Here is a 26448-nt window from a genome sequence, read left to right on the forward strand (position 1 = left end):
GCCCGGTTCGCGCCCTCGGAGTGAGCAGAACCTCGGGCATTTCCTGTTCCAGGCCGATGAGAACAGGTCCAGATGGGGAACCCCCCACCTATGGAAGATGGAATTCACCACCTCCTGGTGTAATGACCAGTTGTGTCGGAGGAGGAACGATCTGCTGAGGCGGTCCGCCTCGTCGTTCCTGACCCCCGGGAGGTGAGAGGCACCTATGTGGAAGTTGTGCCTCACTGCCAATTCCCAGTGGATAAGCTGTAGATTGGGATGCCTGAGACATGGGATGAGTTTCTAGGTCCGTCACTGGACTGGTGAATGACGTTAGGCAAGTCACTTTCCCTTCTTACATGCAAGGAATGAGCAAGTCTAGCCCTCTTGCTAGTGATGGACAAATGAGGCAGGACCACAGCCAAGTACAACTTCCATGTTGACCAGCACAGCTTAGGGAATGCCTGGGAATTTTATGGTGCAGCCCCTTCAAAGGAGAGGGAGTTCCCACTCCAGCATGCCCAGACTCTTCACTGCATATTATGTGAAGAGCTTTAAAAATGTCCAGGATGCTGCAAAAAGGTCAGATGTAACTTTCCTGACATGTTTAGCAGGGAGAGGAGCTTGCTGATGGGATTCCCAGTACTAGATGCCGCACAATGTTCAGCCCAGAAGTTTTCCTTTCGGAATAGTAGATGTATTCTGTCGCGAATCTGTTTGGTTTTCACACCATACACGATAGGGTTCGTCATGGAAGGAAATACAAAGTAGACACTGGCCATCTGGATGGGTATGTGAGGAGCGACTTGGTGGCCAAACCTGTGAATTATTGAGGTTAGAGCCACTGGGGTATAAACCATGAAGACGGCCAAAGGTGGGAAACACAAGAGCCAAAAGCCTTCAGCTGCTCTTCCTTGGACGCCAGGCTTAACACAGTCCTAGGATCTTGAAATACATGGTGATGAACATCAGATCCAGCCCCACGACGAAGAGAGTAACGATGATCCCATAGATGGTATTGATCATGGTGTTGCCACAGCTAGCTCCACCACTGCCATGTGCTTGCATTAGCAATGGAAGATGATGTGGGACAGGAAGAAGGGCAGCCTTCTGAGGAGGAAGAGCACAGGGGCTGTTAAGAGAACACCCAGGGCCAAAGCTGCCAGCCCAATCTTTGCTATCACTGAATTAGTCAGGATGGTGGTGTACCTCAGGGGGTTGCAGATGGCCACATACCTGTCATAGGCCATGGCCTCCAGTACACCAGACTCTATGTTGAAGAATGAGTGAAGGAAAAATATCTGCACCAGGCAGACGGTAAAGCTGATCTCCCTTGAATTAAACCAGAAGATGCTCAGTGTTTTTGGTATGGTGGTTGCGGATACAACCAGGTCGATGTCAGCCAGCATGGCAAGGAAATAGTACATGGGCTTGTGGAGGGAGGACTCTCTTGATAACATACAAGATGGTGCAGTTCCCTAGAAGGGCCACAGTGAACACTGAGCAGAAGGGGATGGAGATCCAGAGGTGCATGGCTTCCAGCCCCGGGATGCCGCTCAGGAAGAACACTGATGGATCAGAGCTTGTGCTATTGGAACCTGACAGGTTGTCTTGCTGTGGCATCTTTTCCAAGTCTCACAGTAGTGTCTGTCCTTTCAATATAACACAACACATGGAATGAACAGACCCTGTAAATTAGATACATAGTAGGGGCCAGTCAGCTCTGGAAGAAGAGGGGGCACCGCCTGTTGAGTCCATCAGGAGCCTCTGCTTATCTCAGGGGCGAATGTGTCTTAGACCTAAATTATGTCTATCTCACCCTAAACTCACTATAGTCGGTGGAAATAATTCCATTAACATTAGTAGCTTTGGATTGGGGCCTTTTTCTCCAAGCCTTTCGTTTAGAGGACTTGTTACAGCAGAGAGAGGGCAGGAAAAGTGATGGTCTTTGCAGCACTCCCTGTGTTGTGCAAAGACCCCCTACCGGAGTCAGCTTGCCACTAGCCTCTTTCCCCCTTTAGCCCACAGCTCAGGTACCTCTGCTGATCGCAATAGCATTGGAATCGTTAATGCATTGCTGGAAGATAATCAGGCTGGAGCTTATCGCTGCAATGGCTAAGGGTTCTGGCAGCAAAGGGGCAGCAGACTCTAAATGGTAAATATGGGAGCACTGCTTGGTGTGCAAAGAGCTATGTAGGGTGAACACTTTAAACCTCTGGCATGCCAGTACTCTGCTTGGTTAAGACGAGCCTCACCATCTACACTGCTATTTATTCCTGAGCTAGCTTTGGCGTGCAGGGTCTGCACTCAACATGCTGCAGTAAAGAGAAGAAAATATTACTAGATGCTACAAGCCAGATTAATCCAACTTGTAGAAAATGTTTTAGCTCTTTTATAAACTGAAAAAAAAAATGCCATCAAATAAATACAGATTCACAGATTTTAAGGCAAGAAGAATAATGATCCAATCAGGCCTCCTGAATACCACAGGCCATAGAATATCACCAAGTGATTTGTGCATGAAGCCCATAACTTCTCTTTGAGCTGAGAAAGGGACCTAGCCTTCATTTAAAGACTTCAAGTGATGGCGATCCAGCCACATTCCTATGTAACCCCCTTCTATTTCTGGGTTACTTCGGAGCCGGCAACACTCACCTGTGTGCAAGGGTGCCTAAGGTTGTTAACAACAAAGGAGATCTTGAGTATCCCAGTGGTGATGTAGGATAGGTGGGAATCCTCTATCCACCCCTCGCCTGCAGTCCCTTTACCTCTAAAGGAATTTAAAACTGGCGGTGCCTCCACCTGGCTGGCCCCTGCACACGCTCAATAGCGGGCCTTGGGAGCTTCCAGGACTAAACCTAGTCTAATAATTATAATAATCTGAGACATAGGTCTAACTTAACAATTGCAATTATGCAAACTAAACATCCAATATACTTAAATTAGAGTTAATACAACTTTACTTAACAAACTAAGGAAATACGGCATAACAGACTGAAATTAAACATCGCTATTATTTTAAATCCACAGGGGCAGTTGAATAAATCAATTAATAAATACAATTAAATTAAACTTGTTTAACTGGCATTTACACTGCCACTGTTTACCCCACCTGCAGAGTGTGCACTGCCCTAGAGTTCAGAGCCCTAACCCCTTGCTTGCGTGGACACGCTTGAAGATCTGAAGGAGACAGCGCTCCGTGGGGTCAGTGTACCAGTTCAGCCCAGTTGTCACGCTGGAGATCTGGAGTTGGCCCAACCAAATATCTGCAGTCCTGGCCCTGCTTGAAGGGACTCTCTCTCTGCCTCTTCTCAGGCCCAGTCAAAGTCTCTTTGCAGTGCCCTTTCTTTACAAGCTCTGCCCCCAAACACCGGGGGGAAGGAGGGGGACACTCACACACCTTCACTGCAGACCCACCTCAGTCAGCTCCAGGCTCAGTCCCTGTCCTAGCTTAGGCAATGCCACCAACCTCCAAAGCTCCCTGCTCGATCAAACTTCAGCAGATGTTCAGCAGCTGCTTTGGGACCCCAGCAGCAGTCAGCAGGCAGTAGCAGCTTTGGAATCCCGGCAGCAGGCAGCAGCAGTCAGCCAGCAGCTTTCAGCCTCAGCTGCACTCCACCCCAGCACCAAAATGGACTCTCTCCACATGCTCTTCTCTGACTCCCTGGAAGGGGAAGAGTCTCTCTCCTTTTTCCCCAAGGCATCATGGGAGTTGTAGTCTCCCAGGATCTTCCTAACTGTAAAACTCCCAATTAAGTCCCAAGGCCCCTGACGTACAGGGTGCCTACACCTAGATATGTTGCTCCAAGTCTTAGTTCACCTTGTTCTAGGAATGTGAGCCTTATTTCTAGTCTGAATTTGTCTAGTCTCAGCTCCCAGCCATTGGATCTCACTCTGCCTTTTTTGACTAAATTAAATAACTTTTTATAGTCAGAAATCTCTTCCCGTGTGTGGACTTAAAGACTGTGATCAAGTCACCTTAACATTGTCTTGGATAAACTAAATAGACTGATCTTTCTTAGCCTATGGATATAAGCCACGTTTTCCAGATCTGAAATAATTCTTGTAGCTCATTTTCCCAACTCCTTTCAACTTGTCAACAAGCTTTTTCCAGTGTGGACATTGGACCTAGAAGCAGTGTCCAGTAATGGTCTCTCCCAGCTGGACACCTCTCCATTTCAGCTCAATAGTCTCCTGCTTATACATTCAAGGATGGCGTTTGCTGTCCTCACCACCACTAGGAGCTCATGTACAGTTGCTTACACAACATGATCTCACGTTCATTTTTAATTACACATTATGACTCCAAGTTCTTTTTTGAGTCAGTGCTTTCTAAAACATATTCCTCCATCCTGTAAGTGGGATTTACATTCTAGGGTCCCAGCTGTATGGTCTTGCATTTAGTTGTAATCAGCTGCATGATGTTCAAGTGAGCCCAGTTGAGCAAGCCATCGAGATCGCTCTATAGGAATGCCGTGTGCTAATCATTATTCACCACTCTGTGTCATTACCAAAGATTGTCAGCACAGATTTTAGATTCACTTCCAAATCACTGATGAGATTGTTGAATATCCCCAGGCCTCATATCAGCAACAGAAAGATTCACTAGTGGGTCATTATAGCGGTACATTTGCTTTGGAGCCTAGGGAGTCACAGCAAGTGATGAATGTAGATTAACCCATGTCTCTCCTGTGTGGATGTTAATCTCTACATCTACATGAAAATATGTGGGCCAAACCCTCAACAGGGCATATGCAAGTATGGGCCACATTGCACGTGTCCACAGAAAGGGTACAAATCCCCTCTAATAATGTGTGCACCAGGGGATTTACACACTTTAAGTGAGCAGGTGCAAAAATGCACTCATGCTGTGCAGAGCCTCACCCTGTGTGTTTAGGGCTCTGCTTGGGCTTGAAAATGAACACAACTGAGCATTGGTTTGGGAAAGAGATGGGTAATTACATAAACAGACTCTTTTATCCAGAAAAATCCCCCAAGCCTCATTCCAGACAGACCCACTCACCCACTGCAGCCATGCCTTCCGCTCTGGGGTGGAACATAAGCAACAACACTACACAATTGCCACTGTTACCACTTCCCCTTTGGGCAGACAGCTCTAGCCATACTAAAAGGGCCATGCATGTAGGGGAAATTCCGCATCTGCCTCAGGCTTGCAGGGCTTGACCTGCCCCGGTGGTTTGTTCGGGTCTTGAACACGAACATGGAGAGTGGGGGGGATTTAATCAGAGCCATGGATTGGCTGATGTTCACGGGTCCGCAGACAGGGGGGCCTTTGAAATCACAGCTGGAAATCACCCAGCCTACAGGGGCTCGGAGTGGGGCTCCCCACTCCTGCACATGGGTTTCCTGTTGACTAAGACTGCTCTGCAATCAGTCACATGGTGCTGCCGGAGATCATAGCAAATTGAAGGATTGAGCCAAAAGAAATCTGATGAGGTTCCACAAGGACAAGTGCAGAGTCCTGCATTTAAGGTGGAAGAATCCCATGCATTGCTACAGACTGGAGATGGACTGGCTATGCAGTAGTTCTTCAGAAAAGGACCTGGGGGTTACAGTGGAGAAGAAGCTGGATATGAGTCAACAGTGTGCCCTTGGTGCCCTTGGTGCCCTTGGGAAGCAATGCCAACAGGTCAAGAGAAGTGATTATATGGCACTAATGAGAGCAACAAAAATTATGACAGGGCTGGCAGCTGAGGGAACTAGGATTCTTTAGTCTGCAGAAGAGGGGGCATTTGATAGCAGTCTTCAACTACCTGAAAAGGGGGTTCCAGGGAGGATGGAGCTAGGCTATTTTCAGTGGTGAGAGATGACAGAACAAGGAGCAATGGTCTCAAGTTGCAGTGGGGCAGGTCTAGGTTGGATATTAGGGAAAAAAAATTCACTAGGCAGGTGGTGAAGCACTGGAATGAGTTACCTAGGAAGCTGGTGGAATCTCCATTCTTAGAGGTTACTAAGGCCTGGCTTGAGAAATCCCTGGCTGGGATGATTTAGGTGGGGTTGGCCTTCTCAGAGTATAGAGTTGGACTAGATGACCTCCTGGGGTCCCTTCCAATCCTAATCTTCTGTGATTCTATGATTCTATATATGGTACATAATCTGCACTGGTCAAGGGTCTCCTCCTTGTGTTGGGTGAAGATCCAGTGTCCCGACTGATTTTTGTGGCACTGTCAGGAACCTTCCATCCTACTGACCACAAAGTTTTATTCAGCTGTGACCTGTTCCTTGTAAGACAAGTGAGACAGTATTCCTCCCTCTGCGGGAGGTCCCAGGGGACAGTTTCCTGCAGGAAATCTCATGCCCCATAGTACAAGGGCGTTATTTTGTCCCCTCTCCTGGGCAAACTGCACATGAAGCTGCTGAGTTGGATGGGGGACATAAGCTGTAGTGTTCGATATACTGATGACATCCACTTCTACAGTTCCATCACACCCAGCCCAGCGGGAGCACTGGACTGGAATAGCCAGTGTCTGTCTGAGGCTGGGAGCTGGCTGAGGTTCAGTCTGGTAAGAGGGAGGTACTCTGAAGGACAGGAAAAGATACTATGAGTCTCATGCCCAAAGGAGTTCATCCAGATTTAATCGGGGCTGGAGGTGCAATGTTTAGATGCTGGGGTCCTACTGCTGACTGCTCATATATTGGCAGTGGTCAGGATAGGTTATTGCCATCTGTGCCTACAAATGTGTGTCACATTCTCCTCTGTAATATGGACTGGTGAATCTCTGTGTCACCCGAATAACCAATTCTTGAAGCCCCTCTTACCCTGCTTTGCTATGAGAACCCCCACCCCAGGGCAGCTCCACTCATTGCCACCAGCAAGCAAGTTGACCAACTCAGTGGATAAGTGACAATAGACAGCCACTCATGGGATTATGCACTGGTATGACCCCAGCTATTACCCTCTGTTCCACATGGACCCTAACAACTGCCGATTTACAATGTTCAGTGTTCCCATTGAACTCTGCAAGCTCATATGTTCGTCAATTTATCAAATAAATTGATATGCACCAGCCTTGTCACTTCAAATGGATTCTCTAACACACATGAATCCAAATACATGCCTTTAGATAAAACAAATAAACAAATGTATTAAGTACAGAGAGATTTTAATGATTATAAGTCAGAGGAAAAGATTTGATGAAGATAAACAAAAAACAAATGCATTCAAAACAAAGCTTAACACTTTCAGCAACCTTACATATTCAGATTATTCTCACCACGGGCTGGCTGGTCTGCCTATAGGCAGGCCCTCCTCCTGTGATCAGCACATCAGTTGCTTGGGAGTGTTTGCAGATGGAGGTGGAAGAGAGAGAGAACTGCAAAATGTCTCTCCTTTTTAACATATTTTTTCACCCCCTCAAGAACCTCACACACTCTTTCAGGATCAGGTGACAAACAGTGTCTGTGCATGGTTCCCTCCATGCCCTGAGTCACGGTGGTCCTTTGTGGAGTCGTTTGTTGACATCTGGGCCAAAGTGGGACCTTACTTCTTCTGTCCGACGGGGTACATGACTGTGATGCACATGGCTGGGATCTGCTTATTTACACCATTCGGGGACTTCCCCCCCAAAAAAACATGCACCCGCCAATTAGGCAGAGAAAACGCCACAACAGTGCTCCAGAATTAGTCCTGACTGCCAAGTTTCTTAGTGCAGTTCACAGTGCTGCTTTTAACTTGAAAAGTTGTACTTGTACTTGTACAAGGCCTTGTACTTGGTTCTCAGAGGGTACATCTACACTGGTCACGGAAATGAGACCCTGAACCCAGATCACCAGGCTCAGGCTCAGGGGTCAAATGCCACTGCACTAAAAAAAGCTATGTAGACGTTAAAGCTAGTGCTCTAAGGCCCACCTCTATTTCTAGGCTTAAGAACTTGAGACACAACATCCACATAGCCAAGTCTGTTGATCTGGGCTTGGAGAATTGCTGCCATGGGGCGATAGCTCAGTATGTAGAGCCACCCTGAGAACTGGCCACAGATTCAGGCACTAAGATACCCATGGCGATGGCAGCAAGGCAAGAACCTAGAAGACAGACAGGTCATTGGAGATGAATGAACTGGCCTCTCCTTTAAGACGGAGGTTGCTGCCGGCAGAGTCCACTCTGTGAGAGGCAGTCGCTTTGGTATACATTTCTCCCCCTTGATCCACCCAGCTTGCATTTGTTAACCTGCCAAGTGTGCGGCAAAGCCCATCTTTTAGCCTGGGTGACTGGGCGAGTGGTGGGGGCAGATGGAGCAAGTTTAACTTCAGGGTCACTGTCCTTATCGCTTGTCATGGGCCAGCTGGTGCAGCAGGGAATACAGACCTCTCAGCACATGACGGAGTGACTTTGTGGAAATGGTTTCAGTTTTATCTCATGAGGTACCTCGTATCCAAAAAGAGGAGCTATGAAAGTGACATAAATAAAGGAACTAACCCCATATGGAGACTGAGGTGGATGACAGGATGGATATGGGGGATATCACGGGAAGGCTGTGGTGAGCGAGCAGGGCATATTGCGGGTAGGTGACCTGGAGGGGAAAAAGACCCTTGCTGTTGGGGATTATCAAGGTCGGTGCTGACCTGTGCCTGATCTTTGTTTCAGCATTTGGCCATTTGCTCTGCCAACCAGGAATCATGGGAACAAGTGTAGAACCAGGAAAGCCAGGGCTCATAAAATGGCAATCGAATATGAATTCCCAGGCATGTTCAGAGACACAGAAGAGAGATGTGTGATATGCATTAAATTAGCCAGGAGCCTTTCAGAAAAGTGCCTCCAACCACTCATCTGGCCCGCAGAACAATTCAAAGCTGTGGTGTGTTGTTCTGACGTTACCAAGTGTCAATAAAAAACCCTCGTCAGTTTTGAAATCCCTTCCCTTGTATTCAAAAAAAGAAGACTCCATCTTGTACATAATTCACCTTTCCTCAGTCTTGCAACGCTAGACACTGCCCTCTAGAGTTAAGTTGGTGTCAGTGGTTAGTGAGCAAAAATGGGGTATTTTTAAGCTGATGAGTTACAAGGGGTTTTCTCAAAGTCACTAAAGTTCACAGTAAAGAGAACCAAAGCCGTGTAGGGTGGTATCTCTTGACAAATGTTTTGGTATAATTCAGGGATGTGACAACACCCACTATTTCTAGACATGTGTGGTTCTTCTTGCATGAGTACTTTTGCCACATTTGCCTTTTGACCAACTGCTTTATACATTTATCACCTACAATTTTTAATAATGAAATTTACAAATAGAGACATTTTTCAAATACTCTACATAAGACCGAAAACAAATGTTCATCAGGAGCCTCTGCTTCTGTCAGGGATGAATCTGTCTTAGACCTAAATTATGGCTATGTTTACACTGGCGGCGGCAAATTCGCCGCCGCCAGATCAATCTTACATGATCAATTGAGCGGTCAGTGAGACCCGCTCAATCGATGAGGGAGTTAACTGAATAAGTCCACCCCCTCAACTAGCATAGCGCTGAGCCAACGGGAACTCAGCGCAGTGTGAACAGTGTGCAGAACAAAAGCTGAGCAGTCGACGTCAGTTACGCAAACTACTCTGCGTAGTTTGCATAACTCCCATTGACTGCCGCCGAATTTCTGGGTAAGTGTGAAGAAGCCCTATGTCAGTCTGACTCAAACCCCATTAGAGGCTGTGGGAATAATTCCACTGACATCAGTAGGCTTTGGATTGGGGCCTTTATCTCCAAGCATTTCCTTGAAAGACTTGATAATGGTTACATGAGAGAGAGGGCAGGAAAAGAGATGGGGTTTTCAGCATTCTCTCAAGCTCAACACATTTTGGGCAAAGGACCCCCCCAGCAGAACCTGCTTGCCACTAACCTCCTTCTCCTCTAGCCCACAGCTCAAGAACCTCTGCTGATCTCAACGGTGCTGGTATCGTTAGTGTATTGCTGGAAGGTAATAAGCATGGAGCCTGCAACGTGTAAAGGTTCTGGCAGCAGGGAGACAATAGGGACAGTTCTGGCATGCCTTTACATGCCACAGTAAAAGTACCATAATACCGTCAGTATCAGGAGCAAAGAGGGGGAAGTGTATGTTGATTCTGGACACTGTTATCAATGTGGATACCCGTGAAACACGGTATGCCCTATTTGCAGATCAATAAGGTTTAACGTGCTAGGTTTTCTATAAATATAATGGTTAGATACAAAGCCTAAAATTAACCACAATATATCACACTCACTAAGCCTGGAGAGCTAAGCAGGCAATCAGAACACTGTATACAGGAACGGCTTTCTTCAGGAGCCTCTCCAGAGAGTCAGTGGGTTATCTAGTCCAACCGGCAGTACCTCCCGTGGACTCAGGTGTTGACAGAGCACCCCCTTTTGTCTAAGTGGTGACTTCTTCTACCCTTACATAAACAAGCTTCACCTCACTATCTCTCTGTCATTATCATATATGCTAATTACCTACATTGGTTTCCACCCTTAACTACATTCCATTCTCACCATGAAAATTGGGGAAAAGTTCCAGAGGGGTAGCCGTGTTAGTTTGTATTCAGCAAAAACAACGAGGGTTCTGTGGCACTTTAAAGCCCAACAAATTTAATTTCTGCATGCATAAGCTTTCGTGGGCTGTAACCCACTTCGTCAGATGGCATCATTGGGTTACAAACCACGAAAGCTTATGCCTTCAAAAATTAAATTTATTAGTCTTTAAAGTGCTACAGGACACTAGGGTTTTTTTTTTGTTTTGTTTTGTTTTTTTAATGATAATTGGGGTCGTAAAACAATGTGTGGTGATAGGAGGGGTGAAGTAAAAGTATGCCCCTTGGCAAAGAAACAGTGCACCCCCAGACAGTCAAGGATAACTCGTTGTTCCCATCACTATTATCTATGTGCAGCTGAAAGCATACAGTATCTGTATTTTGTCTTATTATGTGACGTGCTGTGCAGAAACTGAGACATCTATAAGGTTTCAGAGTAGTCCTATTCATCTCTGCCAACCGGAAGATGTCATGCTACACCAGTCAGAACAGCCAAGCAAGCTAGACCTGTAGGACCGTGGTCAAGCAACTCAAATTGTACTGAGCCTCCAACAGTGTATACCAAACTGACCACCTCTCACGGACGGGATTCTGCCGGCACCATCCGCCCTCTGAAAGGAGAGGCCAGTCCAAGAATCTCCAATGCTCTATCTGTCTTCCAGGATCTTGCTTTGCTGTCATCAGGATGCCTGAAACAGTGGCAGTATCAGGGTGTGTCTAGACAGTGAGCTATCGCCTCATGGCAGCAAGTCTCTGAGCTCGGGTCAACATCAGGATACAGACCCTAGACTTCAGAAAAGCAGACTTTGACTCCCTCAGGGAGCTGATGGGCAGGATCCCCTGGGAGGCTAAGATGAGGGGGAAAATGAGTCCAGGAGAGCTGGCTGTAATTTAAAGAAATCTCATTGAGGGTGCAGGAACAAATCATCCTGTTATGCAGAAAAAATAGCAAATATGGCAGGCAAACAGTTTGGCTTAACAGAGAAATCTTCAGTGAGCTTAAACACAAAAAGAAAGCTTACAAGAAGTGGAAGCTAGGACACATGATTAGGGAAGGGCATAAAATACTGCTCGAGCTTGAAGGAGTGAAATCTGGAAGGCCAAAGCACAACTGGAACTGCAGCTAGCAATGGATGTGAAGGGTAACAAGAAGGGTTTCTATAGGTATGTTATCAAGAAGAAGGTCAGAGAGAGTGTGGGTCCCTTCCAGAATGGGGGAGGCCACCTAGTGACCGATGATGTGGAAAAAGCAGAAGTATGCGATGCTTTTTTTGGCTCTGTCTTTACAGAGAAGGTCAACTCCCAGACCACTGCACTGGGCAGCACAGAATGGGGAGGAGGTGAGCAGCCCTCAATGGTGGAAGAAGAGGTTCAGGACTATTTAGAAAGGCTGGACATGCACAAGTCCATGGGGCCGGATGCAATGCATCCGAAGCTACTGAGGGAGTTGGCTGATGTGACTGCAGAGCTAGTGAAAACTCATGGTGATTTGGGGGGTTCCAGATGGTTGGGAAAAGGCTAATTTAGTGCCCATCTTCAAAAAGGGAAGAAGCATGATCCAGAGAGCTACAGACTAGTCAGTCTCAACTCAATCCCTCAAAAAGTCATGGAGCAGGTCCTCATGAAATTCATTTTGAACACTTGGAGGAGAGGAAGGTGATCAGGAACAGTCAGCATGCATTCACCAAGGTCAAATCATGCCTGGCCAACCTCAGGCAGATGCAGAATTTGCCCCCCCATGTGTGGCCCCATTGGTGTGGCTGGAGCTGTCCCCCAAATCTAGAAGTCAAATTATAACCATGGGGAGGGCCTCCATTCCTAACCATAAAATAAGTGGTAGCAGCTGCAATTGTGAAGTGTTGCTGCTTATGTTCCATCCTAGAGCTCACGGCATGGCTGCAGTGGCTGAACGGGTCTGTCTGGAATGAGGTTTGGAGGATTCTTCTGGATAAAAGAAGCCATATGTATGTAAGATGCAATTATAAATCTCTTTACCAAACCAACTTCTGTTCATATTCAAGCTCAAGCAAAGCCCTAAACACACAGGGTGACGTCGTGCACATTGTGCCTGCACTTTTACACCTGCTTAATTCAGGTATGTCAATCCCCTGGGGCAGATGTCTTTTGGGGAGGATTTGCACCCTTTTTAGTGGACATGTGCAACATGGCCCACAGTTGCATGCGCTCTGTTGAGGCTTTGGCCCACACTTTTTCATGTAGATGTAGAGATTAACACCCACACAGGAGGAAAGACAAGCGTTCATTTGCCTTAATCATTGTTGTGATTCCCTAGGCTCCAAAGCAAATGTACCACTATAATGACCCAAGTCTCTGAATTCCCATCAGGGGAGTAAAGTCACCGAGGTGTTACTAGAAGTTATAAATACTCTCCCCCAGCTGATCCTGGCCGAGTGGAGAGTCGTGCAGTTTGTGGATGACTGCAACATTTGCAGAGAGTGAGGAAGACACAGAGTTCAGGTGAGCTGGGGTAGTTTGTATTCAAATTAGTCAAAGATCTTTCTAAAATAGAAATTTTTCGAGCAAATGGAAAGTTTAGGGCCAAATCTGCTCTCAGATGTACTGGTGTAAAACCAGAATGATTCTGGATTTACACTCGTATAAGTTAGAGCAGAGTGAGGTTGGTCATTTAGAAGTGAACTATTTAATCCCATCAAAACAAAAAACAAATCTGTACCAAGAAACCGTTGAGTATTCAAAAAATCAGGGTTTTAGAGTTCTCTCCCCTTGTGCAAATGCATTGTGAGAGGCTCTTTGTGCTGTATCTGTATTATCGTGAGAGATTTTGGTGTAGGGGAATATATGTTGGGGGTGTCATATTGCCACTAGTGAATCTTTCTGTTGCTGGAGCTATTCTGTGCCTGGGGCTATTCAACAATCTCATCAGTGAGTGGGAAAGAAATCTAAAATCTGTGTTGACAATCTTTGGAGATGACCCAGAGATTGGCAGATTGGCAAATAAGGATTAGGACAGGGCAGTCCTATAGAATGATCTCAATCGTTTGTTCAACTGGGCTAACTTGAACAATGTGCAGTTGATTAAAACTCAATGCAAAGTCACACATCTAGGACTCTAGGATGTAGATTTCACTTACAGGATGGGGGACAATGTTTTAGAAAGCACTGACTCAGAAAAAAACTTGGGCGCATGATGTGTAATGAAGGGTACATAAGGTCCCGGTGTAGGTAAAGAAAGCAAATGCCTTCCTGCAATGTATAAGCAGGAGACTATTGAGCTGAAATAGAGAGGTGTCTGGCTGGGAGTGACCCTTACTGCACGCTGATTCTAGGTCCAGTGTCCACATTTCAGAACGGTTGTTGAGAAACTGAAAAGTGTTGGGAAAAGAGATTCAGAAATTATTTCAGACCTGGAAAAAGTGGCTGATAGCTAGAGACTAAAGAAGTCAACCTATTAAGTTTATCTAAGGGAAGGCGAAAGATGATTTGATCACAGTGTCTAAGTCCAAAGATGGAAAGTGATTTCTGACTTTAGAAAGTTTTTTAATGTGGCAGAGATAGGCAGAATGAGATCTAATGGCTGGGAGCTGAGACTGGACTAATTCAGATGAGGAACAAGGCACACATTCCTAAAACAAGGTGAACTAACTCTTGGAACAACTTGTCTAGGGATGTAGCTGGATCGGCATAACTTGAAGTCTTTAAAAGAAGACTAGATCCCTTGCTCAGGGATGGGTTGTAGCAGAAAGTTATGGGCTTAATGCAGTAATCACTTGGTGAAATTCTGTGGCCTGTGGTATTCAGAAGGCCTGATTAGATGATCATAATGTTCCCTTCTTCCATTAAAATCTATGGATCTGTAATTATTTGATCACAATTTTTTTTCATTTAATGATATAACTAAAACGTTTTCTACAACCTTGCATAAATATAGGTTGTATCATTCTTTATTATTTCCCCTCTTTGCTGCAGTAACTGAAGCTATGTCGACCTTTACAACGGACGGTGGCATGCAGACCATGCACACGCAGGCAACATGTGTCCTGCTGCCCCCCTGCTGCCAGAACCTTTCCCCACTGCAGTGACAGGCTTCCGCCTGAATACCTGCCAGCAATGAATTAACAATACCAACCATGCTGTGAGCCCAATAAGACCAAAATATTTTGAGCTTCAGGCAACACTGCAAACATCATTTCTTTTCCAGCCATCAGCAAGTCTTTTAAAGGAAAGGGTTGGAGAAAAAGACCCCAATCCAAACATTACTGGTGTCAGTGGAATTATTTTCACAGACTTTAATAGGCTTTGAATCAGACCGACATAATTTAGGTGTAAGACAGATTCATCCCTGACATAAGCAGAGGCTCCTGATGAACTCAACGGGAGGTGCATCCTCTTCTTCCAGAGCTGACTGTCCCTTTGTATGTATCTAATTTACAGGGTCTATTCATTCCATGTGTTCTGTTTTATTGAAAGGACAGACATTGCTGTAAGACTTGGAAAAGATGCCACAACAGGACAACCTGTCAGGTTACAACAGCACAGTCTCTGATCCGTCAGTGTTCTTCCTGAGCGGCATCCCAGGGTTGGAAGCCATGCACCTCTGGATCTCCATCCCCTTCTGCTCAATGTTCACTGTGGCCCTCTTTGGGAACTGCACTCTCCTGTATATTATCAAGACTGAACCCTCCCTCCACAAGCCCATGTACTATTTCCTCGCCATGCTGGCCACCATCAACCTGCTTTTACCCACAACCACCATGCCAAAAACACTGAGCATTTTCTGGTTTAATTCCAGGGAGATCAACTTTACTGCCTGCCTGGTGCAGATGTTTTTCCTTTACTTGTTCTCCAGCTTGGAGTCTGGTGTGGTGGCAGCCATGGCCTTTGACAGGTACATGGCCATTTGCAACCCCCTGAGGTACGTCACCATCCTGACCAATTCAGTGATAGCAAAGATTGGACTGGCGGCTTTGACCCGGTCTTTTCTCTTTGTGCTCCCTGTGCCCTTCCTCCTCAGAAGGCTGCCCTTCTGCCAGTCCCATGTCATTGCCCATTGCTTCTGTGAGCACATGGCAGTGGTGAAGCTGGCCTGTGCCAGCACAAGGATCAATAACCTCTATGGGATCTTGGTAACCCTCTTCATCGACGGTCTGGATATGACATTGATCTCCCTGTCATATGTAAAGATCATAAGGACTGTCCTAAGCCTGGCATCCAAGGAAGAGCAGCTGAAGGCTTTCGGCACTTGTGTTTCTCACTTTTGCGCCATCTTAATGGCTTACACTCCAATGGTTCTAACCACAATAATTCACAGGTTTGACAACCAAGTCGTCCCTTATGTACACATCCTGCTGGCCAATTTCTACTTCCTCTTTCCTCCCATGATGAACCCCATCGTGTACGGGGTGAAAACCAAAGAGATTCGCGACAAAGTGCTTCTCCTGTTCCGTGGGAAAAATGTCTAGGTTGAACACTGTGTGGAGTCTAGTACTGGGAAACCCATCAGCAATTCCCCACCTCCCTAAACACGTTAGGAGAGTTGGTGCAGACATATCTTTCTGCAGCATCTTGCATCCTGGACAATTTTAAAGCTCTTCACATATTATGCAGTGAAGGGTCTGGGAATGCTGGAGTGTGAACTCCCTCTCCTTTCCAAGGCATGCAGATTACAGTCCCCGAGCTCTCCCTGAGCTGTGCTGACCAACATGGAAGTTGTACTTGACTGTGGTTATGTCTCATTTGTCCATCACTAGCAAGAGGGCTAGACTTGCTCACTCCTAGCATATAGGGAGATGAAGTGATTTGCCTAATGTCACCCAGCAGCCCAGTGACTGAACTAGAAACTCATCCCAGGTCTCTGGCATCCCAGTCCAGAGCTCATCCCAGTCCAGAGCTCAAGCCATGCTGCCTCTCTGACAGTGACATTATTTCCGTTTTAATGAGATGATTTCATGGGTTGCAATGAGTTTGACATGGTGTTTCTCTAGTGCGCTGTAGTTTGTCTTTCAATCCAACAGAATTTCAGTATTTCTATATATGTATTTGGTATTATATGTTTTGATGGGGGGGAGCTAATTGCTTAGGGAGCCCGGTCTATAGGGCTAAAAGAATGTGAGATCTGAGATGTGTTTTATTTCCAGAAATAAAGAGTAAAATGTGAGCTTGTCAAATAATTTGTATTTTATATTAGAGAGAAAAAACAACACAAAAAAACAACCAAGAACAGTCTCCAAAAGGAAGGGGGAGAGAGAACACTCATCAAATACTCAAAAAAGCCATGTCACCGAACCTTCTAGTATCTCTGCGTATCTGAATGTTTGAAATCTACGTTCTATTCCTTCCAAGCTGTCTGCCTAGAATACATATAAATGCTACTGTCTGTCATCTCCAGAGTTATGCATCACGCGAGCACTTGTACTTCCTTGCTTTATGAAGTGAAGATTTAAGCTAGTTAAATAAACAGTTAAGGAAACCTCTGACTTCAATCAGTGACTCAGTGTCTCTCTAACGCATGTGGCTAAGAAGACACCTCTCTAACAATAAGACGTCTCCAGAACCTGGAATATAGTTTAACAACTTCCTCTTTGGTTCTAAACATTTATACTACTTTCTTCATATTATGTTGGAAAGACTGTTATAAATATTCATATATATTTGAAAGAAGTCTCTAATTGTAAATGTAATTGTTAAAAATTGTAGGTTACAAACGTACAAGCCAGTTGGTAAAAAGGCATATATGACAAAAGTATTCATGCAAGAATGACCACACATCACATCTCTGAATTCTCCTTAAACAGATATCAAGATTTACCACCCAGCCTGGCTTTGTGTCTCTTTACTGTGAACTTCATTTAGTTTTCAAATCTCTTGTAACTCAACAGCTTAAAAATACCCCTCTTTTGCCCACTAAACACTGACACCAACTTAACTCTAGAGGGAAGCGTCTAGTGGTGCCAGTTAGATGAAAGATTGATGAATGTACAATATGGTGTCTTCTCTTTTGAAAACACAAGGAGGGATTTCAGAACTGATGAGGTTTTTTTATACAAGTTGGTAATGTCAGAACAACACAAGACAGCTTTGAATTGTTTTGTGGGCCAGGCCAGGGGTGGAGACTTTTCTGAGATGCTCCTGGCTAATGTAGTGCACTCCACACACCCCTCTTCTCCGGATTTCTCAAATCAAAATCACATACTTCAGACAGAACCGTAACTAAATTACAAGGCCTCAAGCAAAGCATGCAGTCTCAGCTTTGTATTCCGCCATGGACAGGCAAACTTCCTGTGCCACTGAAAGTGCCTGGGAATTCATATTCGATCACCATTTCCATGAGCCCTGGGGTCCTGGCTCAACTGTTGTTCTCATGTTTCCTGGTTGGCAGAGCAAATCATCAGAAGTTGAAACAAAGAGCAGCTTCAGGTCAGTGCTGCTCTGGATGATGGCTTGATGGCAGAATTGGTTTAATTTTACTCCAGGTCACCTATCCGCAATATGCCATGGCATGCTCACCACAGCCTTCCCGTGATATCTCCAGTATCCACCCTGTCATCCACTTCAGTCTGCATATGGGTTTAGTTTCTGTATTTATTTCAGTTTTATAACTCCCCTTTTTGGATTCTAGGCAACTCAAGAGATAAAACTGAAATCATTTCCACAGATTAAGCCACTGCTTCATGTGCTGAGCTGCCTGTATTCCCCCACTGCACCAGCTGGCCCTTTACAAGAGATAACGATGGCAACCCTGAATTCAAACTTGCTTCATCTGCCCCCCTTACTCCCTCAGTCACTCAGGCTAAAAGATGGGCTTTGCTGCACACGTTAGGTTAACAAATGCAGGCTGGGTGGATCATGGGGGGATGTGTATACCAAAGTGACCGCCTCTCACAAAGGGAACTCTGCCGGCAGCAGCCTCCATCTTAAAGGAGAGGCCAGTTCAAGCATCTCCAACCATCTATCTGTCTTCTAGGTTCTTGCCTTCCTCGCATCACCCTGGTATCTCAGTGTCTGAAACTTTGGCAGCATCCTCTTTGAATCCCCCCTTCTAGTAATTGAAGGCTGCTATCAAATGCCCCCTCACTCTGCTCTTCTGCAGACTATAAAAGCCCAGTTTCCTTACCCTTCCCACGTACGTCATGTGCTCCAGCCCCCTAATCATTTTCTTTGCCCTCCACTGGACTCTCTCTAAGTTTTCCTGTAGATCCTCCCCGTAGTGCGAGGCCTAAAACTGGACACAATACTCCAAATGTGACCTCACCAGTGCCGAATAGAGGGAATAATCACTTTCCTTGATCTGATGGCAAGGCTCCTATGAAGGCAGACCAATATGCCGTTAGCCCTCTTGGACTTAAAGACGTAGACTTAGACTTACAGACTTTAAGTTCAGAAGGGACCAATATGTTCATCTAGTCTGACCTCCTGCACAACCAGGCCACAGAACCTCACTCATCCACTGATGCAATAGACCCCCAACCTAGGACTGAGCTACTGAAGTCCTGAAATCATGGTTTAAAAACTTGAAGGTATAGAGAATCCACCAGAGAATGCACCAGCAGGTGACCCCTGCAACCTGCTGCAGAGGAATGAGAAAAATCCCCAGGGCCTTTGTCAATCTGCCCTGGGGGAAAATTCCTTCCCAACCCCATATATGAGAATGAAGTAAACCATGAGTATGTGGGCAAGACTCACCAGCCAGACACCCAGAAAGAATTCTCTTTAGCAACTCAGAACCCACCCCATCTAACATCCCATCACAGGCCATTGGGCACATTTACTGCTAGTAGTCAAAGAACAGTTTATTGCCAAATTAGGCTGACCCATCATACCATCCCCTCCATAAACTTATCAAGCTCAATCTTGAAGCCAGCTAGATTTTTAGCCCCACTGCTCCCCTTGGAAGGTTGGTCCAGAACTTCACTCCTCTAATGGTTAGAAAAACAGGGTTACTTACCAGTAACTGTTGTTCTTCGAGATGTGTTGCTCATATCCATTCCATTATAGGTGTGTGTGTGCCCCTTGCACAAATTCCCGGAACTTTTTTCCCCTTATCAGGCCCGTAGGGTCAGCTCAGGCGCCCCCTGGAGTACCGCTCTCATGCTGTGGTACATAGGGCGCTGCCAACCTCACGGGCCCTCAGTCCCTTCTTTCTGCCGACTCCGACAGTGGGGATGGAGGGTGGGTGTGGAATGGATATGAGCAACACATCTTGAAGAACAACAATTACTGGTAAGTAACCCTGTTTTCTCTCTTTGTGTGATTGCTCATATCCATTCCATTATAGGTGATTAAATAGCCATACCTTGGAGGTGGGTAGGAGTTAGTGTTGCGCCGCCCCCGCCAGGTTGGCTCTGCTGAACCCAGCGTCCTCTCTCGCCTGCTGGACGATGGCATAGTGGGATGTAAAGGTGTGGACCGACAATCAGGTCGCTGCTCTGCAGATGTCCTGCAGGGGCACTCTTTCCAGGAAGGCCGCCAATGAGGCCTGGGCTCTTGTTGAGTGCGCTGTCACAGCTCCTGGAAGTGGCACCTTCGCCCGCTCGTATCAGGCCTTGATGCAGGCGGTGATCCAGGTGGAGATGCACTGGGTGGAGACAGGAGAGCCTTTCATCCGGTCCACCACTGCCACGAACAGCTGCGTTGATTTCCGGAACGGCTTGGTCCTCTCGATGTAGAAGGCCAAGGCTTGTCCGACATCCAGGGAGTGCCATCTCCACTCCTCCTCCGAACCGTGTGGTTTAGGAAAAAACACGGGGAGGAAGATATCCTGGTTATAATGAAACTGGGACACCACCTTAGGCAGGAAGGCCGGGTGGGGTCTCAGTCGCACCTTGTCCCTATAAAAGACCGTGTAGGGGGCTCCGAGGTTAAAGCTCTTATCTCAGAGACCCTCATAGCCTATGTAATGGCCACTAGGAAGGACACCTTCCAAGAGAAGAAGAGCAACGGGCATGTAGCCATGGGCTCAAAGGGGGGTCCTGTCAACATGGTGAGGACCAGGTTCAAGTCCCAGGGAGGCACAGAGTCGCGGACCTGGGGATATAGCCACTCCACCCCTTTAAGGAACCTAGATGACATGGGGTGTGAAAACAAGGATCTGCCCTCCATCGGCTGGTGTAAGGCCAAGATGGCCGCCAGGTGCACCTTGAGAGAGGCCAGGGCTAAGTCCTGCAGCTTCAAGTGAAGGAGGTACTCCAAAATCGCCTGTATTGGCGAGGAGCTCAGTAGGATGTCCCAGACTGAGCCCAACAGGTAAAACGATTCCACTTGGCTCGGTATCTGGGTGGAAGGTTTCCTGCTGTACTTGCATGGAGCAGGCTCTCTCTCCCTCCGTCAGCCACAGAGTCTCCAAACTGTCAGGTGGAGGGAGTCCAGGTCCGGGTGGAGCAAGCGACCTTGGTCCTGGGAGAGCAGGTCGTAATGCCTCAGGAATGGCAGGGGCGTGGTTATGGACAGGTCCAGCAATATGCTGAACCAGTACTGTCTCGGCCAAGCTGGGGCAATCAGTATGATATCCGCCTTGTCTCTCTTGATCTTCAAGAGGACTCTGGGTAGCGAGGGAATGGGGGGAAACGCATACATGAGGGTCCCCGTCCAGTCTATAAGGAACGCGTCGGAGATGGAGCCCAGCTTGCGACCTCAGAGCGAGCAGAACCTCGGGCATTTCCTGTTCCAGGGCGACGCAAACAGGTCCAGCTGGGGAACACCCCACTTGCGGAAGATGGAAGCTACCACCTCCGGGTGCAGTGACCAATCGTGTCGGGGAAGGAACGACCTGCTGAGGGCCGAGGAGTGCGCTCCCCCCCTGCCTGTTCATATAGAACATGGCTGCTGTATTGTCCGTTAGGATCTTTACCACTCTGCCCTTGAGGAACTGGAGGAAGACCTTGCATGCCAGGCGGACTGCCCTGAGTTCCCTGACATTGATGTGGAGGGGCATCTCGCTCGGTGACCAGCGCCCTTGGGTGCTCAGGTTGCCGCTAATGTGCGCTCCCCACCTCACATCTGAGGCATCCGTGATCAAAGTCACCGACGGTATTACCTCCCTGAAGGGAACTACCTTCAACACCTCCCTAGGGTCCTTCCACCACAGTAGGGAAGCCAATATTGGGGTGCGCAATGTGACCATCCTGTTCACAGGGTGTCTGACTGGGGCGTACACTGAGGCTAGCCACATCTGGAGAGGCCTGAGTTTGAGGCGAGCTAACCGCACCACATACTTGCAGGCTGCCATGTGTCCGAACAGCTGGAGGCACTGCCTGGCTGTTGTCGTGGGGTACCTGTGGAGGTCGTCTATTATGGCAGCCATCATCTCGAAGCGAGGCCTTGGGAGGAAGGCTCTGGCCTGGGTGGCATCTAGTGTGGCCCCAATGAACTCTATGCACTGCACCGGGGTGAGAATGGACTTCTGCTCGTTGATGAGCAGCCCCAGGTTGGTGCACGCTTCGCATGTGAGTTCCAGGCTGTTCATGCCGTGGGCACGGGACCTGCCCCGGATCAGCCAGTCGTCCAGATATGGAAATATCTGAACTCCCTTGCGGCGCAGATGGGCCGCTACTACCGCCATACATTTTGTAAATACTCTGGGGGCAGATGAAAGGCCAAAGGTCAGGGCTGCAAACTGGTAGTGGCCACCAGCTACCATAAAGCGTAGGAACCTTCTGTGCCCTGGGAGGATAGAAATGTGAAAGTATGCGTCCTTTAAGTCGAGGGCAGCATACCAGTCCCCTGGATCTAGGGTGGGAATGATGGAGGCTAGGGAGACCACCTGGAACTTGAGGCGTCTGATGAACTTGTTCAGATGGCAGAGATCTAGAATGGGCCTCAGGCTGGAGGAGGGAGCAGACTTCCTGAGTGAGGAGCCACTCGTGAGAGGATCCCCAAAGAGGGATTGGGTAGGAGGGGAGTCTGGAGGGAAGGCCGTCAGCTGTAGGGCATAGCCCCTGCGGACTATACCAAGGACCCATCGGTCTGAAGTAATGTTTTGCCATTGAGCATAATATGGCCTGAGTCTGTGGGCAAAGGGCCAGTTGAGATCCAGGAGGAAAGGAAGAATGCCACCCTCGTGTGCACCATCAAAAGGATTTTTTATTATTTTGGCCCTTATTAGGGCCTTGCTGGGCTCCCGCCAAAGACCCTGAACGGTCGCAGCGGTTGGGGCCTCGGAACCGCTCCTGACCCCTCCTGGGTTGAGCGGGTCTGGGGGGTTGCCTTGTAGGCGGCTGAGGCTGCCGCTGGGCCTGAGGCTGAGACTGACGCCTCGAGGCCTGTGGGATGTAGAACCCTAGGACAGCAGCGTAGCCCTAGAATCTTTCAGGGCATGCAGCTTGTCATCGGTTTTGTCCGAAAAGAGGCCAGCACCATCGAATGGGAGGTCTTGTATGGTGTGCTGGGCCTCTTGGGACAACCCCGACGATTGGAGCCACGAGGACCATCTCATGACTATGGCCGAGGCCATAGCCCTGCTAGCGGCATCTGCCGCATCGCTGGAGGAATGCAAGGCTGCTCCTGCCACCGCAGTGCCCTCCTCGATGACCGTCGAGAAGTCCGCAGCTTTATCCTGGGGTAGGACCTGCAGGAGGATCTTGGCGAGTCTCTGCAGCGAGGAGCAGAGGTTGAGGTTTTACCTCCCGAGGAGCGCCTGATGGTTTGCGATCCTCAGCTGCAGAGATGCCGTTGTGTAGACCTCGCGGCCAAACAGGTCTAGTTTTTTGGCCTCTTTGTTCTTGGGGGTGTTACCCTGAGCCTATGCCTCTGGTTCACCGCATCCACTACCAATAAGCATGGTGCAGGGTGATTATATAAGTACTCCACCCCTTCGGTGGGTACAAAGTACTTGTTCTCGGCTGCCTTGGCAGTAGGGGGAACTGAGGCAGGGGTTTGCCAGAGGGACTTTGCAACCTTGAGCACCCTCTCATGGATGGGGAGGGCTACTCTTGATGGGCCTACCATCCCAGAAACCCCGAATAGGGGGTCCTCCTCCTCTGAGAGCTCTTTCAGTTCTAAACCCAAGTTGCTAGCCACTCTTTTCACAGCAACCGTACACCATACAAAAAGAACACTAACCCAGGAACCTATCCCTGCAACAAACCCCGTTGCCAGCTCTGCCCACACATTGACTCTAGTGACACCATCACAGGTCCTAACCACATCAGCCACACCATAAGGAGTTCATTCACCTGCACAGCTACTAATGTAATATATGCCATCATGTGCCAGCAATGGCCCTCTGCCATGTACATTGGCCAAACTGGATTGTCACTACACAAAAGAATAAATGGACACAAATCAGACATAAAAACTAGTAACATCCATAAACCAGTAGGAGAGCACTTCAATCTCCCAGGACACTCTGCAGCTGACTTGAAAGTTGCCATACTTCTACAAAAAAACTTCAAAAACAGACTTCAAAGAGAAACTGCAGAACTGGAACTCATCTGCAAACTTGACACAATCAAACTGGGTCTAAATAGGGACTTGGAATGGTTTTCGCATTACAAGAAGTAATTGTCACTGTTCACACATTCTCACCTCTAATCAATGGTTATGAATAGGCCTCAAGTACTCTAACTGAATGGACTTTTCTTATACCTACCTTCCCCATTGTTGTTCCTTATCCTTGGATGTATATATATATATATACCTCCTATCTGATTTCATTCCTTACATCTGACAAAGTGGGTTGCAGCCCACGAACGCTTATGCCTGCACAAATTAAATGTGTTAGTCTTTAAAGTGCTACAGGACTCTCGCTGTTTTGCTGTATACAGACTAACACGGCTACCCCTCTGGAACTGTTCCATACTGTATGTCCAAGGCCTTTGCACTAGACAGGCTTATCTCTATATGATGATAGAGATCCGTTCCCCCCGAACTATAGTTCTATAGGCCCACAGAACTCCCTCCTTTCCTGGCCATAGTTCCGTGCACCAACAATACTTCCTCTTCCCTTCCTTCTCTTTGGTAGCCTTAACTATACCTGTAGGACCCCCTCCCCGGTACCACCCCTTCCAATACATGGCCATGTTCTGTTTTCGGGGGTTTGAGACTGATGGCTTTAGTACAAACTTTTTTGTACTTCATGGGAGGGGTAGGGATCAGGGTTAAATTTTGGTCATAGTCACTTTAAGGCACAATAGTAATTCTTTCTCACACCGCCCTTCACCTTTGCATATCCCAGCCAGTTGCTTCACCTTGCTCTGTTGTCTGGGTTGAAGAGGCCCCACTACAACCTCAAAATGTTTTAGCTACATCCCTTATCTTTCTTACGGTAACAAGGAAAACCCAACTGGTTGTGTGTACGCAAGAGGCACACACTATGTCTTTGTTCTTTGTTTACATGTGTATCTAAAAGACCTTAACTTTCAGGCAGGCAAGCAGGCCCAAAAGCAGGCCCAGAAGACTACACTAGTTTTCCAGACTCTGATCCGTCAGTGTTCTTCCTGAGCGGCATCCCAGGGCTGGAAGCCATGCATATCTGGATCTCCATCCCCTTCTGCTCGATGTTCACTGTGGCCCTTCTAGGGAACTGCACTCTTCTGTATGTTATCAAGACATAGCCCTCCCTCCACAAGCCAATGTTCTATTTCCTTGCCATGCTGGCTGTCATCAACCTGGTTTTACCTGCAACCACCATGCCAAAAACACTGAGCATCTTCTGGTTTAATTCAAGGGAGATCAGCTTTACTGCCTGCCTGGTGCAGATGTTTTTCCTTCCTTCATTCTTCTTCATGGAGTCTGGTGTGCTGGTGGCCATGGCCTTTGACAGGTATGTGGTCATCTGCAACCCCCTGAGGTATGCCACCATCCTGACCAATTCAGTGATAGCAAAGATTGGGCTGGCAGCTTTGACCTGGGCTGTTCTCATAATGGTACCTGTGCTCTTCCTCCTCAGGAGGCTGCCCTTCTGCCTGTCCCACGTCATCGCCCATTGCTACTGCGAGCACATGGGCAGTGGTGAAGCTGGCCTGTGCCAACATCAGTTTAAATAACATCTATGGGATCTTCAGAACGCTCATCACTGTGGGGCTAGATCTGATGTTCATCACCCTGTCATATGTCAAGATCCTAAGGACTGTGTTATGCGTGGCATCCAAGAAAGAGCAGCTGAAGGCTTTCAGCACTTGTGTTTCCAACATTTGCGCCATCTTAATGGTTTACACTCCAGTGGTTTCGTCACCAAGTCTCCCCTCACATACACATCCTGATGGCCACTTTCTACTTCCTCCTTCCTCCCATGATGAACCACATCGTGTATGGGGTGAAAACGAAACAGATTGGTGATAGGGTGCATCTCTTGTTCTGAGGGAAAAAAATCTAGGCTGAAAATTGTGTGGAGTCCAGTACATGGAAACGCATTAGCAAGTTCTCTATCACCCTAAACACATCAGGAGAGTTAGCGCAGATGCACCTTTCTGCAGCATCTTGGACAATTTGAAAGCTTTTCACATAATATGGAGTGAAGGGTCTGGGCATGCTGAAGTGGGAACTCCCTCTCCTATGTATTGGGTGCAGCATACAGTCCCTGGGCTCTCCTTGACCTGTGCTGGCCAACATCGAAGTTGTACTTAGCTGCTGTCCTGCCTCATTTGTCCATTACTAGCAGTAGAGCTAGACTTGCGTAACATCGCCCAGCAGCTCAGTGACTGAACTAGAAACTCATCCCAGGTCTCTGGCATCCCAATCCAGTGTTCTGTCCATTAAACCCTGCTGCCTCCATGACAATGAGATTATTTCCATTTGAATGAGATTGATTCATGGCTTGCAATGCATATGACATGGTGTTTCTGTAGTAGCCAGTTCCCTAACCAATTCTCTTTCAATCCCACTGAACTTCACTACCATTCAGCATTTAATTTTTGGCTGAAATAGGGCCCAGCCCAATTGTTATGACAACAGTGACCTGAAGAAGAACTCTGTCTAGCTCAACAGCTCGTGTCTTTCCCCAAAAGAAACTGGGCCAATAAAAGATGTTGCCTCCAACAGCTTTC

The 26448-nt window shown here is 47.4% G+C and overlaps 1 protein-coding gene and 2 pseudogenes across 1 annotated transcript; 2 read left to right on the forward strand and 1 right to left on the reverse strand.

The window, feature by feature from the left end:
* Positions 1–533: 533 nt before the first annotated feature.
* Positions 534–1602, reverse strand: LOC137152429 (olfactory receptor 52K1-like; annotated as a pseudogene).
* A 13365-nt stretch (positions 1603–14967) lies between these two features.
* On the forward strand, positions 14968–15930 carry LOC137152440 (olfactory receptor 52K1-like). The gene has a single exon (XM_067547023.1). It carries the CDS (start codon positions 14968–14970, stop codon positions 15928–15930), a length of 963 nt encoding a protein of 320 aa, XP_067403124.1.
* A 6848-nt stretch (positions 15931–22778) lies between these two features.
* Positions 22779–25763, forward strand: LOC137152430 (olfactory receptor 52K1-like; annotated as a pseudogene).
* The last annotated feature ends 685 nt before the right edge of the window (positions 25764–26448 follow it).

This window comes from Emydura macquarii, unplaced genomic scaffold, assembly GCF_026122565.2.
Source record: "Emydura macquarii macquarii isolate MOO-44397 ecotype Brisbane River unplaced genomic scaffold, CSIRO-AGI_Emac_v2 contig_1226, whole genome shotgun sequence".
In the NCBI taxonomy this organism is placed as follows: Eukaryota; Metazoa; Chordata; order Testudines; family Chelidae; genus Emydura; species Emydura macquarii.